General features: G+C 50.0%; 1 protein-coding gene across 2 annotated transcripts in view; it reads right to left on the minus strand.

Annotated features, from left to right (window-relative positions):
- Coro2b (coronin 2B) overlaps positions 1 to 19,884 on the minus strand; it is a 111,691-nt gene that overhangs the window by 26,142 nt on the left and 65,665 nt on the right. For both annotated transcript variants that reach the window (XM_052763332.1, XM_052763323.1), the window contains exon 3: positions 1,507 to 1,623. In XM_052763332.1, the coding sequence (XP_052619292.1) occupies positions 1,507 to 1,623 (117 nt within the window). The remainder of the gene's footprint in view (positions 1 to 1,506; positions 1,624 to 19,884) is intronic.

Raw genomic sequence — 19,884 nt, forward strand, 5'->3', positions numbered from 1 at the left:
CTAAAGACAGTAACAAAACCAACAGGCTTCCTTTACCGCCTTCATTCACTGTCCCCAAGGGCACTTCCTTCACAATCGCTGCCCTCAGGAATCCCAGTCAAGTCCTCTCCACTTCTCCAGTTCCCTTCACCTCTCTGTCTGATCTCATAGTCAGCTTGATGAATTCATGGAGATGCTACGGTCAGTATCTCCTTTCCCATCATATCCATTCACTCATTCATTCATTTTCTATCTATCTATCTATCTATCTATCTATCTATCTATCTATCTATCTATCTATCTATCATCCAACCATATATATGCATCCATTAAACCATTTCTCTGTCAGTCCATGCACCCAGACATCCAACCATCCATCCACGTGTGCATTCTTCCAGCCATGCATGCATCCATGCACAAGTCCTTCCACTGATGCATCTAACTGTTCATTCAGTCTGCAGTAGGTGTTTGGTTTTTTTTTAGATATGAGGTCCTGTGTTAGATGCCAGGGATGCAGAGCCACATAGGTCATACTCTCTTCCCTCTGGCGTTCATAGCCCAGCCTGGGAAGTCAGGGACACAGCTCTGAAGCTGTTTCCAGTTCTAGTACCCTGGGCTCGTGGCCTGTCCTCAGACTATGCCGGTGAACACAGGTAGCCCCAGTGGCCTGGCTGAAAAGCAGAGCCACCTTCACTTGGGAACAAAGGGACCCCCGTACCAGCTTGGCTAACACTGTGAATCCTCCTCTGTTCCACTGCCCCTCGGAGACAGCCAGACCTGACGGGGGAGTGGGTGGAAGGCTGTGTTGAGGCCAGTGGCCCTGGAGTTTTCAGCCCCTTTCTTCCTCCATCTCTGGGGACTGAACTCAGGTCCTCATGCTTGCCAGCCAGCACTTTACCAACTTGAGCGGTGTCCCCAGCTCCTCCTCCTCCTCCTCCTCCTCCTCCTCCTCCTCCTCCTCCTCCTCCTCCCTTGCTTCTACACGTCCACCTGCTCTCCGCCCACCCTGTCTCCTCCCGCTCTCTCTTCTGTTTATCTTCCCACCAGGGGTAGGATGTAGAAAGATGGAGTTCTATCCCCTTAGGATGATCCTCGTCACCACTGTCCTTGAAACCACAGCTCCAGAGGACAAACTCTGGGACATTTACCAGGTGACCCGCAAAGCTCAGGAACCCTCTCCCCTTGCCTCACCCCTTCCTTCCTTCTCCTCTGCATCTTCCTCTCCCTCCTGCCCTGCATCACAGAGCACAGGCAGAGGCTGAATCACACCGAATTTTTTTATTCTAATTCTCACCTACACTTCCACCCTCAGTCAGTCACTGAAGCACGGGTATGCCCAACAAAGATCCTCTCCTCGGTCCCTCCCTGACCCTTGTCCTCTCTATCTTGGGACTGGCTGGAGGAGGGAGAGGTTGGGGACAGGGCTGAGAGAAGAAAGAGGGCAGTGTGTGGACAGAGGCTCTCTGGGGGAAGAAGGGAGGTGTGAGCTCAGGGTCGTTCCTGGGGACCATCCACTGCTCAGCTCACCGAAGTGTCCTCGGAGCACGAGGCGATGATGTTGTCAATGAAGGGGTTCCATTTGATGTCCAGCACATTGCCTTGATGACCGCATACCTTGGGGTAGTTTGGCTCGATTCTGCCTGTCTGCAAGGGAGAGACAATGCATTAGTTTGGTGACCCCACTCAGAGTGGCTAAGAAAGGAAAGATCTTTGCCTGGGCTCCTCTGCTGAGGTGGGCCTCCTCTGCTGAGGTGGGCCTCCTCTGCTGAGGTGGGGCTCCTTCACTGGGGTGGGCTCCTCAGGCCCTTCACTTATTTTCTGTGTCCTGATGGAAACTTATAGGTTGTTTGGACTTTTGTGACCCAGTCAGCTGCTGGTTTTTCTCAGCAGGCTGGAGCCACAGCCAGGACCTTGAACATTCCTAGGCTCTGATAAAGGTGTCAAGGCTATTACCCAAAAAGGGGGCTAAGAAACCCTGCCTCCTCCGTTCCTGAGCCCAAATTCCTTAAACCCTCACACAGGCTCCACCCAGCCCCTTCACTCGGGGAGGGGACACTTCAAGGCCAGTTACAGCCCTCAGTGAGTCAACAGCAACGCTTGAACCTTGTCACTTGCAGTGGCTCTTTCCTCAGAATCCCAGGTGTCTGGGGGACACTTTGGGAATCTTCTCTTGTGAGAATTGGCTACTTTTTGTAGTATGTGTGTGTGTGTGTGTGTGTGTGTGTGTGTGTGTGTGTGTAGGCTGGAGGTCAGGGGTCAACGTCTGGTGTTCCTCACGCCATCACCTTATTTTTAGAGACAGGGTCTCTCACTGTGACATGGAGCTCACCAATGAACTGGATTGGCAGGCCAACCAGCTCCAGGGGTCCCGTGAGATCTTTGTCCCAGTCACTGGGGTTGTAAGCATGTGCTACTGTGCCCCCATCTTTTATGTGGATTCTGGGGGTTAAACTCTGGTTCTCAGGCTTGCACAGGAGACACTTTGTACTAAGTTGAATCATCTCAATTGCCCCATTAATGCCATCTTTTGTTTGTGGTGGTATTGTGTTCCCCAAAATATTGTGCACCCTAATAAACTTATCTGGGGTCAGAGAACAGAATAGCCACTAGGTACAGAGGCTAGAAAATGGTGGCACTCATGCCTTTAATCCTAGCATTCCAGAGGCAGAAATCCGTCTGGATCTCTGTGACTTCAAGGCCACATTGGAAACAGCCAGGCATGGTGACTCACGCCTTTAATCCCAGGAAGTGAGCCTTTAATCCCAGGGAGTGATGGCAGAAAGCAGAAAGGTATATAAGGCGTGAAGACCAGAAACTAGAAGCTTTTAGCCTGGTTAAGTTTTCAGGCTTTGAGCAGCACAGTTCAGCTGAGATTCATTCTGGATGAGGACTGAGAGGCTTCCAGTCTGAGGAAACAGGATCAGCTGAGGAACTGGCGAGGTGAGGTGGCTGTGGCTTGTTCTGCTTCTCTGATCTTCCAGCATTCACCCCAATACCTGGCTCCAGGTTTGTTTTTATTAATAAGAACTTTAAAGATTCCTGCTACATTTGTTTTAGCTTATTTTTGTTTTATATGTATGTCTGTGTACCGCACATGAGTCCTCAGAGGCCAGAAGAGTATAGCTTTAGAGACAGTTGCGAACCACCATATCGGTTCTGGGCTTCAAACCTGAGTCCTTTGGAAGAGCAACCAATGTTCTTTTTTTTTTTTTTTGGTTTTTCGAGACAGGGTTTCTCTGTGTAGCTTTGTGCCTTTCCTGGATCTCGCTCTGTAGACCAGCCTGGCCTTGAACTCACGAAGATCCGCCTGCCTCTGCCTCCCAAGTGCTGGGATTAAAGGCGTGTGCCACCACCGCCCGGCGCAACCAATGTTCTTAACCACTGAGCCACCTCTTCAACAACATTTTGTTTTATTGAAGCAAGTTCTCACTCTTAATGTGATAGAACTCACTCTGTAGCCCCAGCTGGCCTAGAATTCCTGGCGCTCCTTCTAACTGCCTTCCAGGGGCTGGGATTACAGGCATGCACGACCATATCCGGTTTATTTGGTACTAGGTGGGAGTGGGATCCAGTGCTTTGTGCAACCCAGGCAAACACGCTACCAACCAATCTACACACACCTCCAGCCTTAGACTATAATTTTTTTTAACAAGATGTAAGCTGAGACTGAGCCATATATGACCCAGGATCTACTAAGGTGTTATCATGAACTCTCTCAACAAACCTGTGAATTAGACGTGAGGAAAGGAAGACCAGAAAGGTGAATTAGCGTCCCCAAATCAAACAGCAGAAATCCAGGCTGGGATTTCCAAACAGTGTGATTCCTCAGGACAAGCCCTTTGAACCTTCTCGCTCTTAGTCAGTGCCCCTCCCCCAGTGCCCCTCAGCTTGGCAGCGGGATCCTGCCAGTGCCCTCGCTCTCTCCCAAAGCCACTGCTTCTGGCTCATCTCAAAGCTGCACTTGAGTGTTTGCTGAGCAAAGCTGTCTGCATCAAGCTTCTGGCACCCAGCCCAGCCCAGGCCACTCTGAGAGGCACCAAGGCTGTCAATAGCCAGCCATCAGGAATACTGATCTAGGAGCCCACGGGAATACACTGGCACTGGAGGGAGAGGTCTGCCACATTCCTGAACCCTGTGCAGAGTGAGAAGAGACAGACAGGAGCCATGCTCTGGGAATGTGTGTGTGTGTGTGTGTGTGTGTGTGTGTGTGTGTGTGTGTGTGTGTGTGTGTGTGGTGTTTGGGTGTGCATCCCACAGCAGGCTTGTGGAGGTCAGAGGACATGAATTCTGGGACTAGACCTCAGGTCATCAGGCTTGTGCTGTGTACAAGCATCTTTACCTGCTGAGACATTTTCCTGTTTTTTAAGACTTGGTTTGTTTTAAAGACAAAATCTCCTGTAACCCAGACTGGCTTTGAACTCGATACCCATTGTTAACTTTGAACTTCAGTTCCTCATGCTTCCAGCTCCTGAGTGCTAGGATTGCAGGCATGTACCACCACTGCAGGCATGCATCACTCTCGGGTTTATACTGGGCTGGAGATGGAGCCTAGGGCTTTGTGCCAGGGTTAGGCAAACAGCCGACCAACTGAGCTACATCCCCGGCCCCGAAAAGACTCTTAGTAGGACACAGTTGGGCAGATGTAATAGATGCAAAGAGCCTCATGAACACAATGAAACAGTTAAGCTGTGATGAATTTTTAATACTCTGTGCCTCGGCTTTTATTATAATTTATTTAATTGTAATTCAATGTAATTTAATTTTTAATAAAGGCCATACTTAACAATCGGCTTTAAAAAATTCCTAGAAACTTAGCTGTAGGCTCTCGTAAGACAGCACACACTGATACAACACAACACTCCTAGTACTGCTAGGACTTCTACACATTTGCTACACTGACATAACGATGAAATAACAAGTCAGACACTCTAAAATTTTATATATATATGTACATATATATGTAAATCAGCAACAGGAGGATCTGAGTTTGAGGCTAGACTGGGCTACATCGACAGAGTGCCTCATAAATAAATAAATGAATACACAAACAAATAAATAAATAGCTAATCCATTTCCCACAGGGGCTGTGAATAAAGTAGACCCCTCATCTGTCTGTCTCCAAGCCTGGCTGCAAGCTGTTGACTTCTTCTTCCAATACTTAATGCTAGCCCCACTAGTACTCACTCTGACACCAGTGTGGACAGATACTACTAATATATATTAGTATAATCAAATCTGGGGCTGGAGAGATGGCTTAGCTGGTACAGTGTTTTCAGACCTGAGGACCTGAGCTTGGATCTGTGGCACCTGTAAAAAGCCAGGCACAATGGTGTTCATCTACAACCTTGGAAGTACAGAGACAGGCAGATCCCTGGGATTTGATGGACAGCTGGTCTACCTGAATTGGCAAACTCCAGGTTCAGTGAGAGAGCTCCTCTCAAAAACTCAAGGTGTAGAATGGCTGAGGAAGACACTCCATACCAACCTCTGGCCTCTACATACACACACACACACACACACACACACACACACACACACACACACACTCAAAGGAGAGAGTGGATCCTTTCACCTGCCAGTCTTCAAAGCCGCTCTGGCTGCCATCCAGTGCCACCTTCTCATACTTAATACGAGCTCCCCACCAATATTGATGCTGACTCTAACACAGACTGCTATTATTAATATAGCTTATCAAATATGATCAGATTTAAACCTCAGGACAGTTCGATTTTACAGCCAAGAAAACAAGTTTGGATTGCTTGCTTGTGAGTGTGCCCAGGGTTTTCCAGTGTGACACATCAGAATGACTTGCAGGCTTGTATTTCCTGTGGCCTGTGGGCTGCAAGTATCCCAGAAGAGCCATGAAGGCATCCCAACCTATTTGTAGATACAATGTTATATTGTAGTGTCAAAAGGTTGGACAGCCTTGATAGACGATCGGCGCGCAGAACTGCCCCCATAGTAGGTTCCTTGGGGGCTGGAGTGTAAGATGCCATCTGGTCCCCGAGCCTCTGAGGGCTTTAGCTTCCACAGAGCCAGACAGGGACTTAGTGTAGGATGGATGGGAGGGGATCATGGGGAGGGAAGAGTACAGACCAGGATTAGGTTGCATGGGAATCCATTCCACCTGTCGATATTCCAAGCTTGGGGAGTGGCTTTCCTGGAGACCCACTGGGCAAGATCATTTTAATACTTTTATTGCATTAATTTTTTTTTAAAAAAGTACTTTACTTAGTGTGTGAAGAAGGGCACACATGTGCATACATGTACAGGTATGTGAGTAAGCATGCCCTGGTGTCCATGTGGAGGTCATGGGAAAACTTTCAAGAGTCAGTTCTCTCCTTCCATCCCGTGGGTCCTGGGGACAAACTCAGGTCGCCAGGCTTGATGGCAAGAGCCTTTACCCACTGAACCGACCATCTCACTGGTTCTGTGTTTTATTTTATTTTTTTATTTTTTTAATTTTTTTTTGGTTTTTCGAGACAGGGTTTCTCTGTGTAGCTTTGCGCCTTTCCTGGGACTCACTTGGTAGCCCAGGCTGGCCTCGAACTCACAGAGATCCACCTGGCTCTGCCTCCCGAGTGCTGGGATTAAAGGCGTGCGCCACCACCGCCCGGCCTCTGTGTTTTATTTTTAAGACGGCATCTCACGTAGCCCATCAGGTCAGCCTCTGACTCAGTTTGTAGCTGACTTGAACTTACCTTCCTGCCTCCACACCCCGAGTTCTGGGATTCCAGGCATCTGCCCGGTTTCTGTGGCACTGGAGTTGGAGCCTAGGGCTCTGTGCTTGTTAAGACAGCACTCTGCCACTCACCACACTTGTAACAGGTTCACGGCCCCTGGGTCATAGTTCCACTTGGAGAATTTACGCCAGGGAAGCACACCTAGACGCCATTGCTGAGTTATTTTTCCCCTGCAGAAGCCCTGCATAGAGGAGTCACAGCAGGAGTCACAGCAGGCCAGTTTAACAGCATTGGTGCTGTTAAACTGAGGAACATTTATCAGCATGAGGAGTGCTAAAGATCTAACATTTACTGAAACAGAATTGTGTTCTATACACGAAATGATCATCATTACTAGAAACTGCACAGTCTGTAAGAAAACACACTATAACATTCATCGTAAATATTCCTAACTAGCTGAGTATTAGTAATGACCTCTGATTCTTTTATAAAGGTGCTGGCTAGTTTTTTATTTATTTATTTATTTTTCTTTCCCAACTTGACACAAGCCAGAGTCATCAGTGAGGAGGGAGTCTCAATTGAGAAAATACCTCCATAAGATGAGGCTGTAGGCAAGCCTGTAAGGCATTTTCTTAATTAGAGATTGATGTGGGTGGTGCCACCCCAGTCTGGTGGTCCTGGGTTCTATAAGAAAGCAGTCTGAGCAAGCCATAGTGTTGTAGAATATTATTTTAAGGTGTGTTACTTTTGTTTATGTTGCATTTGTTTAATTCTGTGAAGCTGTGTTACTGTGCCTGTCTAAAACACCTGATGGTCTAATAAAGAGCTGAACAGCCAATGGTGAGACAGGAGAAAGGATGGGTGGGTTGGCAGGCAGAGAGAAGAAATAGAAGGAGAAATCTGGGAGGAGAAAAAAAAGAAGGAATGCGAAAGGAAGGAGGTGGACCCAGGGGCCAGCCACCCAGCTGCACAACAAGCCACAGAGTAAGATTTACAGAAGTAAGAGAATGGAAAAAGCCCAGAGGCAAAAGGTAGACGGGATAATTTAAGGAGAGTTGGCAAGAAACAAGCCAAGTCAAGGCCAGGCATTCATAATTAAGAATTAGCCTCTGTGTGTGATCTATTTGGGAGCTAGGTGGCAGGCCCCCCAAAAGAATAAAAAAAAAAAAACCAGCAACACCATAGGAACCGAGCCAGTGAGCAGCACCCTCTGTGGCCTCTGCATGCATCAGCTCCTGCCTCCAGGTTCCCTCCCTCGCTGCTTTTGATGATGAGCTGTGATATGGAACTGTGAGTGAAAATAAACCCTTTCCTCCCCAAGTTGCTTTTGGTCATGGTGCCTCAGAACAGCAATAATAGACCCAACGAAGACAATAATAAACATTTAATTTTAAAACCTTTTTTAAAGATTTATTTTTAAGCCGGGTGGTAGTGGTGCACACCTTTAATCTTAGCACTTGAGAGACAGAGGCAGGCAGATCTCTGTGAGTTCAATGCCAGCCCGGTGTACAGAGTGAGTTCCAGGACAGCCAAAGCTACACGGAGAAACCCTGTCTCAAAACAACAAAATAAACAAAAATTATTTCTATTTATGTGCCTCTGGCTATCTATGTGTCTGCTACATGTGTGTGCTTACTTGTAAAGGCCAGAAGAGGGTCTTGGAGTCTCTGGAGCAGGAGTAATAGGTTGTGAGCCACCCAGCTGGGTTCTGGGAACTGAACTGGGTGGGTCCTTTGGAAGAGAAGTAATCTCTTTTAGCCATGGAGCCATCTTTCTAGCCCCTATCTTAAAATTAAAATATTAAAAGTAAAAAGATTGTTTTTAATTTTGGTGATAGAGCCAAGGATGTAGGTATGCTAGATAAGTACTATCCTGTGAGATGAGCTATACCCCAATATTCAACATTTTAATTTAAATGATAAAGATAGATATTTTTTCATATTTAAAACATTTTTTGTAGTGTTGGGGGTTGAACTAGGATCTGGTGTATACCAAGCAAGCTAAGGTACAACCCTAGCTCCATGGATATTGTTATAAAAAATTAAACAGTGTGTATGTGAGTGTGTGTTGGGAGGAGGCTGGCTCTCTGGGGCCGGGGGTTCCTGCCAGGGCAAACCTCAGAGCACAGGCTTGTCTTTGCTGTGTACTGGTTACTGGCCCTTTTCATGAAGGCCTGTGCTAAAACCCAAAGAAATAGGAACTCTCCACCACACTGCTGAGCCTGGCAGACCTGTGGAGAGGAGGAAAGCAGGCTTTGGGGGACAGTCTGGCAGGGAGTCTAAGTCCTTTCCCCTGGCTGTTCGCTGCCTATCAGGTGAGGAAGGCAAAGAGCCAGAGTACTGCAGTAGAGGGGGTTGTCTTGTTGAGAGGAGGGGTTGTGTATAGGGCAGGGGGCAGGGAGATGGAGGGCAGGGAGATGGAGGGCAAGCAAGATCCAAAGAAGGAGGCAGGGGGACACCTAAGCTTCAGGAGGCCCTACACCTGCAGATGTCTGGACCTGCTTAGAAGAGCTGAAAACATGGAGAAGGACCAGACCAGAGAGGAAGGCTTGGCTCAGACTGCTGAGGAACTTGCACCCTGGGAAGCAATCTGGGCTTTACAGGGAGTGGGAGCCATGGATCATCCTATGCAGGTGGAATGCCCTGCTGGAGCATTCAGAAGCACGTCATAAAGTTACCAGTATTCTTGGAGAGGGCAGGGGGCATTGACCCCATGAGCAAGGCTTGCATGACACCAACACCTTCACACCCGTGCCATTGAGGCCCCCCTCCCCCGCCCCGCCCCATCCCTTCAGCTAGCAGTTTCCAGGTTGTTCTTCTACAGGAGTGGGCAGATAGGTAGCTGAGTTCTGTAACAGTCAGCCTACCTGGAGGACCATCTCCAGATCTTTTTCTCTTCCTGCGCACCTGGCAGAGCTGAGCTAATCTCCAGCTAACCTCTGTCCCCTGCTCTCCAGCAGGACATGTAGGTAGCTGAGGCATGTAGGCACACCTCTCAGTGTGACAGATTGAGAGAAACCCGAGGCTCGGAGCCAACAACCAACCACCTTGTTTAAGGTCACACAACACCACAGAGCAGGTGGCACTGCTACCAGACCCTGCCCAGGACTTGCTCTCAGGGGAATAAGCTGTCTATGAAGGGCCTCGTGCCCTGAGCTGATGAAAGCATGCTCTTCTGGCATTCAAGGCCTTATTCGTGGCAGGATAGGAAGACAGTGGAGGAAGGCAAGTTGCCAACGTTCTAACCCCAGCGCTGAGTCTCTATATCATGGAACAGACTGTGACACACAGAACACTGGAGCTGTTGGGAATATTTAAGAAGTGGTTGCAAACATCTGGAAGCTCACAGGCCTGGTGGTGAAGCCTTTGCATTACGTGGACTGCAGCGAGGAGAAAGGAACTTTCTGGTTCAGGCAAGAGAAAGAGAAGTTGGGGCCCCAGGCCTGGGCTGTCATCACCAGCCAGAGCTGTGCCTAACAGGGAGGCGTGGAATGCTGGAGACGTGGCCCAGACCACCGGGGTGTGAGCTCAGGGACTTCTGGGGCTTCTTGATTCTTGCCCTGAACAGATGTCATCTGGGAAGAGGGGACTTCAACTGAGAAAATGCCTCCACCAGACTAGCCTGTGGACATTTTCTTGATTAGTGATCGATGTGGGAGGACCCAGCACTGTGGGTGGTGCCACCCATGGGCAGGTGGTCCTGGGGTGGATAAGAATGCAAGCTGAGCAAGCTAAGAGAAGCAAGCCAGTAAGCAGCATGGCCTCTGCTTTAGTTCCTGCCCTGACTTCCCTCAGTGTTGGGAGTGTAACCTGAGGATTGTAAGACAAAATAAATACTTTCCAAGTTGCTCTTGGTCATGGTGGGGTTTTTTTTGGTTTTTCAAGGCAGAGTTACTCCATGTAGTTTTGGTGCGTGTCCTGGATCTCGAGCTGTAGACCAGGCTGGCCTCGAGCTCACAGAGATCTGCCTGCCTCTGCCTCCTGAGTGCTGGGATTAAAGGCGTGCCCAGCGGTCATAGTGTTTTTATCACATCAATAGAAACCTGAAATAAGGCACAGGCCTTAGTCATTCTGGCTTTTTCCTGGACACTGTACCTGCTCCAGAGGAGGCTGTGCAGTGGGAGAGGCCTAGACCTACAGCATGGATGACACCGGGCAGGAGAACCAGAGAGCCACCCTCCAGATCAGTCTCCAGTGAGGCCTGGCATCTGTGGTAAAGAAGCATCTCTCAGAGGGCCTGCCAGGCCTTCGGTGTTATTCCCTGTCTGTGGCTCTCTTCTTCCATAACTCAGAGAGCCAGGAAAAGGAGAGGAGAGGAGCTGGTAACTAGAAGATCTTCCCATCACATGCAGCCTCTTCAGCTCATCTAGTGTAGTCGTAGGCTAGCCCACCTGACACTCAGGAGCATGACCAAGCCACTGTCACAGTTTGGACAACAGCAGCAGGTGACAAGGACCTTTCATCGACCCCCTGTGGCTCCATGGCTGTGTATCCCTGCCTGAGTTTTTGCCTTTTTTGGTCTCAGTGAAGGTTTAAAGAAAGGGCAATCAGACCGTGGTCCTTCTGCCTCCCTGGCGGACATTCCTACTCATTCACAGAGTCCTGTCCAAGCCTAATATTCAGAGAGTTGTAGGCAGGAGACCTAAGTGGGTGAATGAGATGGAGTTTCGTTGTCAGCCTGGTGGCATGGGGTCCAGAGAGCTCTGATGGCTGTTAACGTCTGAGCCACCCCTAAGCCCCACGGAGGCCTTGTTGAATTGCAAGGCTGAACATCAGCCCTTCCTTCCTTTCAGGGCCACCCGATCCCTCAAGAGAACTATAGCTAAGACATATATATCTCACATATAACATATATATGCATGTACATTTTTATTGAGTGAGCAGAGGGTGCACATGTAGATGTCAGAAGACAACTTTCAGGAGTCAGTCTTTTCCTTCCACCAAGCTGGTTCCAGGGATTGAACTCAGGTCTTCCGACTTGGCAGCAAGCACTCACTGAGCTGCCTCCTCAGCGCTCCAGCTGGCTTCTGAACTAGTCAGCACGGACCCGTGTGGGTCGTTCTGGAATTGTGACTTTCACCATGCACTGTACCTGGCATCTTTTGTGGACTACACAGCCACCTTTATGATATTTGGGGAGTCAGGATTTAGAGGCTATTTTCATTCTTCAGCTGCCCACTTCCTGATTTAGAAGATATTTTCATTCTTCAGCTGCCTTGACCCATGCCCCACGCCCCTGTGGCCACCTTGGGGTTTCTATTACAGGTGTGTACCACCACACCCAGTTTACGTGGTGCTGGTTCTTGATGCCAGGGCTTTATGCTGAGAAGCAGGTACTCTACCAACTGAACTGTGTCTCCATTCCCCGAACACGCTTTGTCTCCGGGCAAATCCCTGGAGCCCTGGGATCTGGCCTCAGCATCTTTCCTGGCAGCCCCAGGGCCTTTGCTCCTGCTGAGGCCTGAGCTACCTCTGCATTATCTGTAGAAAGCTGTGTGCTGAGTAACTTCTGAGGTCTCTGTTCAGGCTCATGGGGTGCAGGGCACCTTGAGGGGCTCCTGGGAGTGAGAGGAGCTGTGCCTTCAGAAAACGTAAGGAAGGGAGGTGAGCAACACCAGTCCAGGGAGAGAGGATGTGATGGCAAAGACATGAGGCCTGCCAAGGTCATGGTCCTGCAGATCCAGATGTATAAAACGTCCTGAGTCACCTCCATGCCCACTGACTGTGGGTCTCAGGGCAGGAGCACTTGAAACCCATCTCCAGGGTTCCTCTGTATTGGCCCACTCAGAGGCAGCCACAGGCACTGGGGTGTTAGATCCCAGTCCTGCCTCTGATGGGTGTGGTATATATGGCCCACTAACAGTGGGCAGAATGGAGGCAGCAGGGCGCATGGATGGTGGCTATCCCAGCTACTGGAGCTAACCCTTACCCTCCTACCCCGAAATTGTCAGTGTCCTGAGGCCTGCAGGTGGAAAGGGAGCAGAGGAGGAGGAAGGGGATGGAGAGGGAACGGCAGGACTGGTTCAGCTCTAGCTTTCTTCCCCGTGCTAGATGCAAGCCGAGCAGCTGCGTTCAGCTTGTGGTCCGGGCGGCCCTCAGCATGCTCACGTACATACACACTAAGCAAACTGGATCAGAATGAGCGGCGGCTAATCCAAGCCGAGCCAATCACACTTCCTGGTCTCTGGCCTCCCACCCTCTCACACGTACACACAGCTGACTGGATCCGGATGAATATTTAATTCAGTCTGAGCCAATCAGGTCCCCTTCACCCGTACTCCGTGCTTGCCCCTAATTTATTTCTCCTCTTAGTCCCATGTCTCTTCTCTGAGACTCTGAGTGCCTTATTTTATTATCTGTTTCCCCAAGAAGGCTGGGCTTTCCCCCCCTTTCTTTCCCCCCTGTTTTCGTCACGGCAGGGTCCCCAGCGCTTCCCATGGTGCCTTGGACATAGTTAGGTGCTCATGGAGCGCGTAGTGGAGAAAGTTCTCTCTTCCAGGGTAAGCCACACCAGCTGGTATTCACAGAGCACCTAATATGCGTCAGGACTTTCTGAGCACTGTAAAAGTGCCCTAATCCGTTACTATCTCTATTTTATTTATTTAACTTTATTGTGTGTGTGTGTGTGTGTGTGTGTGTGTGTGTGTGTGAGAGAGAGAGAGAGAGAGAGAGAGAGAGAGAGAGAGAGACACAGTAGTGCAGGTGCCCACAGAGGCCAGAAGAGGAGGACATCAGATTCCCTGGAGCTGGAGTCACAGGCTGTTGGGAGGCACCCGATGTGGGTGCTGAGAATCACATTCCATCCTCTGCAGGCGCTTCACACTGTCAAGTGCCAAGCTGTTTCTCTAGCCTCTTATCTGTTTATGTGACTGGCCCAAGGTCACAGGAGAGAGGCAGAATTCAAAGTGAGGATGTTTGGGGACTAGAATTCTGCATGATTCCACTAGCCATCTTGCATGGAAGGTTTACAAACAAGCTTACATCTTAGTGAGGTTTCACCATCCTCTTGGGGGAGGTGTCATCTCCCTAACTTTAGGGATAGGAGACTTGAGGCTCCAAGGGATGAGGGGACCTGCTCAAGGTCACACTGTAAGTAAATGATGGAGCTAAAACTGGAACCCGTGACTTCATTTCTTCCTAGTCCCTAGGCCTTCCGGATCCCAGGATACCCTGCGCTGTTGGGGAGGAGCTTGAGGAAGTGAAGGAGATCTGGGGGCCTCCGCAAGGAAGGGTGAAGGGGCCCAGGCTTGTTCAAGTCACAGAGGTCCGAGATTGGCTGACAGAATCTAGAAACACTGACTGGAAGGGAGATTCAGAGCACACTGCAGGGGGAGGGGGAGATACAAACTCCCCGGGCCCTGCTAGATTAACAGCATTCCGCGAGGATGGCTGCTTTCTCCACATTACCTTCTGCTCTATTTCCCAATTACCGCACGGCTCAGGGAGCTGAGAGCCACGCCGCACTTCAGCCCCGGGGCAGACGGGAATGAATGGGAGGGACGAGATCACCGCCTTTCCTAACCTTGCTGCTTTGTAAAAAGGACTCCAGTGGGCTGAGACCAGAAACCCTACCACTGAGATTCATTCCTTTAGTGCTCCGCCTCGCGGCTCCAGACTTCCCGGTTGCTAAGGCGGCCACAGTGGGAGGAGCCAGCTTGAGTGACAGCGAGTACGTGCCACAGCGCACGTGTGGAGGTCAGAGGTCTTCACCTTCCGCGTTATTTGGGACAATGGTACTTCTTTTCGTTGGTTGGTTGGTTGGTTGTTGTTGTTGAGACAAGATCTCACTATGTATGTATATTGGCTACGTTTCTAGTGCTGCGATAAAACACCATGACCAAGGCAACTTAAAAAAGAAAGCATTCAGTCCGGCTTATATCTTCAGAATTAGAGTCCATTTGGTGGAGCAAAGGCCTGCGGCAGGAATGGTAGAGAGTCCGCATCCTCTGAAGCAGGAGTCAGAGAGAACTAACTCGGAATGGCAAAAGCCAAGAGTCCTTTAAAACCTCAAGGCCCGCCCTCAGTGACATACTTCCTCCCTAAACAGCCACCAACTGGAGACCAAATCATTTGAATGTTCAAGACTTCTTTTGGGTCACCTCATTCAAACCACCACACTACGTAACTCCGGCTGGCTCAGAGCTCACAGAGTCATGCTTGCTTTGAGAGTATGTGTGACAATACCTAGTGCTTGTTTGTTTGCTTTTTTTTAAGATGTATTTTTATGTATGTGTCTGTGTGTGCCTGTGGAGGCCGGAAGAGGATGTCAGATGCCCAGGAGTTGGAGATATGGTGGTTGTGATTTGCCTGATATGGGTGTCAGGAACCAAAGTCAGGTCCTTTGCAAAAGCAGCAAGTGCTCTTAACCATTGAGCCATCTGTCCATCTTAACCACGGAGGTATCCTTCCAGCCCCTTCTTGTTCTTCAGTGTGAAAGCCAGGCTAGCCCACCTGCAGGTTTCCAGGGACTCTCCTGCCTGCTGTCGGGCCACTGGGATTACAGACACATGCTGTCACCTCTAGTTTTACATGGATGCTGTGGATCTGCTGTCCCCACAGTCCCTCTCTCGCAGGCTGGCCTTGAACACGAGATTCTCCTGCCTCTGCCTTCCATTACTCCCCAGGTGGGTACTAGCAGGACTGATGATAATCTGCATCACTTGGTCACAGGAGAGGTGGGCTAGCCCTCTGATTGACGGAGGGCACACATTCAATACCTAGAGGCAAGACCTGAGGTCATTCCCCTGTTACAGACACTCAAGGGGTCGTTACCAGGGAGGGTCACAGTTACAACAAGAAGGCTGTGCTACTGCAGTTTCACCAGCAGAGGGCAGCGGCTGCACTGCTCAAGGTTTCAGGCAGGAGGCCGCTCAGCCCTTTCCAAGGCAAAGACAGCTTTGGAGTTCTTTCCTTCTACCGTGTGAGTCCCAAGGATCAAACTCAAGTTTGCCAGGCTTGGTGGCAGGCAGGCACCTTTACCTGCTGAGCTATCTTGGTGGCTCTAAACAAAATCTTTGTTACCTGGAAACTGTCAGGGATTTCTCTGATGAGCCCAAGCCTGCCCTAAGAATGATCTCTCCGGTAAACGTGGGTTTCTTCTTCAAGCTCAGAGGGATGCATCACAGCTAACCCAGAGGCAGCTTCACACACTGCTCTTCAAGAAACTGGGGCCCAGGGTCAAGTCAGTCACAGAGACGGAGTCACCTTGTTGGTTCTCTGGCTGCGGCCCAACCTGTGTTTATGCCAAGTATTGCATTTCTCTCAGAGAGAATAGCCCTGCATCTCCCCTCCCCAGAAGATCTACCACACTCTGGCCTCCTGTTTCTGAATCTGCCTGGGCCAGAGCGGGTGTGTGGGGTTCCCATCGGGAAGCTGACCATTTTCAGGGAAGCGGAGGCGCCTGTAGATGTAAACACCAAGGCGTGACACAGCTCATTTGGTAAAGTGTATAAGCCTGGCACTCATGAAGCCCTGGGTTTAACCCCCAGAACCGAGTAAAGTGGGTGTGGTGGTACATGCCTATAATCCCATTATAGGATAGGGAGATAGAGGCAGGAGGATTCGATGTTCAAGGTCATCCTTGGCTGTCTAGGAGTTCAAGGCCAGGCTGGACTACCCGAGACCCATTCTCAACAACAAAACCCCGCCCAGGTAGAACCTAAGAGACAAAGGCCATGGACTACTTTCACCTTAGCTGAGGATCCATGAAGGAACAGTAAGTCCCACCTCAAAATCTGAGCGATGTCTTATTACATGGTTTTCATTGTTTAGTTCAAGTAAGGTGCCAACTTGAACTTGAAACCCTCCAGTGGCTTCTCATAGCTCATAAAAGAAAATCCAAAGCCTTAGCAGATCTTTAGCCTCTGCCTGCTGCATGGACTGCGCATGCTCACCCTTGGGGCTCCACCTCTATGGGCCTTTCTCCTGTCTCAGTTCATGTGTCTCTTCCTAAGACATTCTTGATCCTGCTGCTGCATGCCTGGCACCTTGGCATCAGAAGTGTCTGGAGGCCTCCCTGACCCACTCACCTCATAGCCACCCCCCCAAGACCCCCAGTTTCTACCATATCATTATGGTTGGAAATAGTCATAGCGTATGTTTTCTTTCTTGTTTATCTCTTGACTGGCTTGCCAAGATCCAGAAGGGTCTATGATCTCTTGGAGTTCCCAGGCTTCTCCCTACTGCCAGACCTGGGTCTGCAGATGGACGCGTGGAGTGGCAGATGGCCCAGGCCATCTCTCAGATGGGGACTCGCTGAGTGCCAGGTACTATGTTCGCTAGCTGGCTCACGTCTCCCATTCTATTCTGGCCTTGTCACTGTCTGGCTGGGTGACTTCTCAGTACCTAGTTTTCTCACCTGTGAAACAGGGGCCCTTGCTAGGGTTGCTATGACTATCTGGTGAGAACCATCCCGATTCCACCATCCCTGGGCCCATCAGAACCCTTAACAGATGCATGCTGTTCATCCCCTAAAGCCCTGCAAGGTAGGATTTATTGGCTTCTGGTTTGTAAATAAGAAGACAAACTAGCCACTCATGGTGGCTCATGTCTGTAACCCTGGCATTTGGAGGAAGAGGCAGGAGAATCAGAGCATGCTTAAGGTCAGGCAGGGCTACTCAGTGAGACCCAGTCTCAGACAGAAGAGGAGAGACAGGACTGAGGGAGAGGGCTCAGTAATGTGCTTGCTATCCAAGCATTATAACCTGAATTCCATCCCCCAGAACCCACAAAAAAGTCAGGCAGTACCTACTTGCAATCCCAGCTCTGGGAGGTGGAGACAGGTAGATCCCTGGAGCTTAATGGTCAGCCAGCCTACCTGAACTGGGGAGCCCCATATTCAACAAGTAAGGGGGACACATTAGATGTCAACTTACAGCACACAAACACACACACACACACACACACACACACACACACACACACACACACACATGCACACACAGTCACACACACTTGCACATGCACACACACGTACACACACACAAACAAGGAAAGCTAAGGCTCTGGTTCTAACTGGGCTAGGAAGTGGCTGAGTCGGTGTTCCAAGACTCACCAGCAATGTCCTTTAAGGCCACACATGCTAGTTACTGCTCTGCTGTCCCTCGCCCCCATCCCTCTTCCTTCTGCACAGCCCAGAGCCAGCCCTGTCTTCCTTTACCAGCTGTCTTCAGTGCGTGCTCCCATGCCACAGACGAGGCACAATGAGGCTGAGAGGGAGCAAGGAGCCAAGCCCAGTGCAAACCTGGCTTCCAGACTCCAATTTGCTGACCCCCAAAGAGGCTGTTTGTCCCTGAGGGAGTGGTTGTGGGTGGAGTGGGGTCTGCAGGAAACCCTGCCCTGTTCACAGAGCTTGCAGATCTCCTCACTGACCCGGGGTCTGCAATCTAAAGCCCTATCACTAGGCAGACGCAGACCACAGTCAACAGTCTGCAGCACACTCAGCCACTAAAGGTCTCCTTCCAACAGGACTGCCTGGCACCCCAGCCCAGCCTGGCTGTCGGGGAGGAAAGATGGTCTGGTGGAGCAGCAGCCTCAAAGAACTAGCATCTTTGACTCAGTGGGGCTGAGCATAGCAGGACAGTAGGGTGGAGGTAGGCTGAGCTCTACATTCCTAACGTGGAGGGGACACAGTGGGAAGAAGCAAGCTGGCCTGGAATGGGCGGGGGAGGGCACGATAGTAGGGAAGCCCAGGAGATCTAGTCTCTGGGCTGGAGCTGGGACAGGAGAGGCAGGGCGTGGAGCCAAGAGGGGTTTGGACTAGAAGCATGGAGCCTTGGGGACTTCAGAGTAATGGGTGACCCTGGACCAGAAAAGGGCTGTTTGTGTCGGTTATGCTGGGGACAGGGAGCCAAGCAAGACTCTCCCAATAAGGGCAGTGTTTGCCTCAGCTGAGAAGGGCATCATCTTCCTCTGGGAGCAAGAGCTGAGGGCCACCAATTCAGCCACAGTCGTGCCGAAGTTGCTGGCAGCGTGGTCACCAAACCCACATCCTGACTGAAACCCATGTGTGTTCTTATCCATTCATCCACCTATCCATCCACCCGTCCATCTACATACCTACCTATCAATCATTCTCCTTGCCGGGCGGTGGTGGCGTACGCCTTTAATCCTAGCACTCGGGAGGCAGAGGCAGGCGGATCTCTGTGAGTTTGAGGCCAGCCTGGTCTCCAAAGTGAGTTCCAGGAAAGGTGCAAAGCTACACAGAGAAACCCTGTCTCGAAAAAACAAAAACAAAAAACAAACAAACAAACCTCCTTATCTGTCCATCCATCCATCCATCCATCCACCTATGTATATTGTATGTATATGTGTGTATGTGAGTGTATTAAGTGGATGTGGTATGTGGTGTGTGTGTGTGTGTGTGTGTGTGTGTGTGTGTGTGTGTGGCGTATGTGCACATATATGTGATGCTGCACAAATGGAGGCCAGAAGAGGATGTCAGGTATCCTCCTCTGCCACTCTCCATTTATTGCCATGAGTCAGGGTCTGTCACTGAACCTGGATCTAGGTTGGCAGACAGCAAGTCCCAGAAATCCTGTCTCCAGCCCTCAAAGTGGGACGGTTATAGGCGACCATGGCTATATCTGGCTTTTTTATGCAGGTGCTGGAGATTCGAACCCAGGTCCCAATGTTTGCACAACAAACTTTATCCACAGAGTCATCTACTAAGCATTGCACTTTCTTTACTAACTTTTCTGAGTAATTTTACTCAGGATGACTGCAATAGTCTATCAAGTGTGTCCAAACTGGATCCCCACGCAGCCAAGAGTGACTTGGAATGCAGACAAACTTATAAACTTGCTTAAAACATTATGAAGGTGTCTTTTGTGATTTAATTTTTATGTAACTCAATCGGACCACTTGAATGTGAACCTTTTTAGATGACCATGTTGTGTCTCAGTGTCAAGAGGTTGGAAGCACTGGGAGGCCCTTGTCCATCACAGGGCTGGGAGAGGCCCAGAGCTGTCTGTCTTCATCATCCTCCAACACCAGCACACTTACTCCATGCCTGCATGCTCCCTCTCCTCACAAGCCATCCGGAGTTCGCTCAGGGAAGCTAGAAGGACTTTCTCAAGCCACTTTCCTGCCTTTGGGATTCTGCCAGGAGAATCTGCTGGGGAGGAACTGAGGAAGGGAAGCAGTGAAGAAAGGAAGTTCCCACCAGCTGCCAGGAGAGAACTGATCTTCTGGAATATCCTCCCGCCCTCTCCCCCACCACCTCC

The sequence above is a fragment of the Peromyscus californicus genome, unplaced genomic scaffold, assembly GCF_007827085.1.
Source record: "Peromyscus californicus insignis strain IS unplaced genomic scaffold, ASM782708v3 Scaffold_11__1_contigs__length_118956290, whole genome shotgun sequence".
NCBI classification, from domain to species: Eukaryota; Metazoa; Chordata; class Mammalia; order Rodentia; family Cricetidae; genus Peromyscus; species Peromyscus californicus.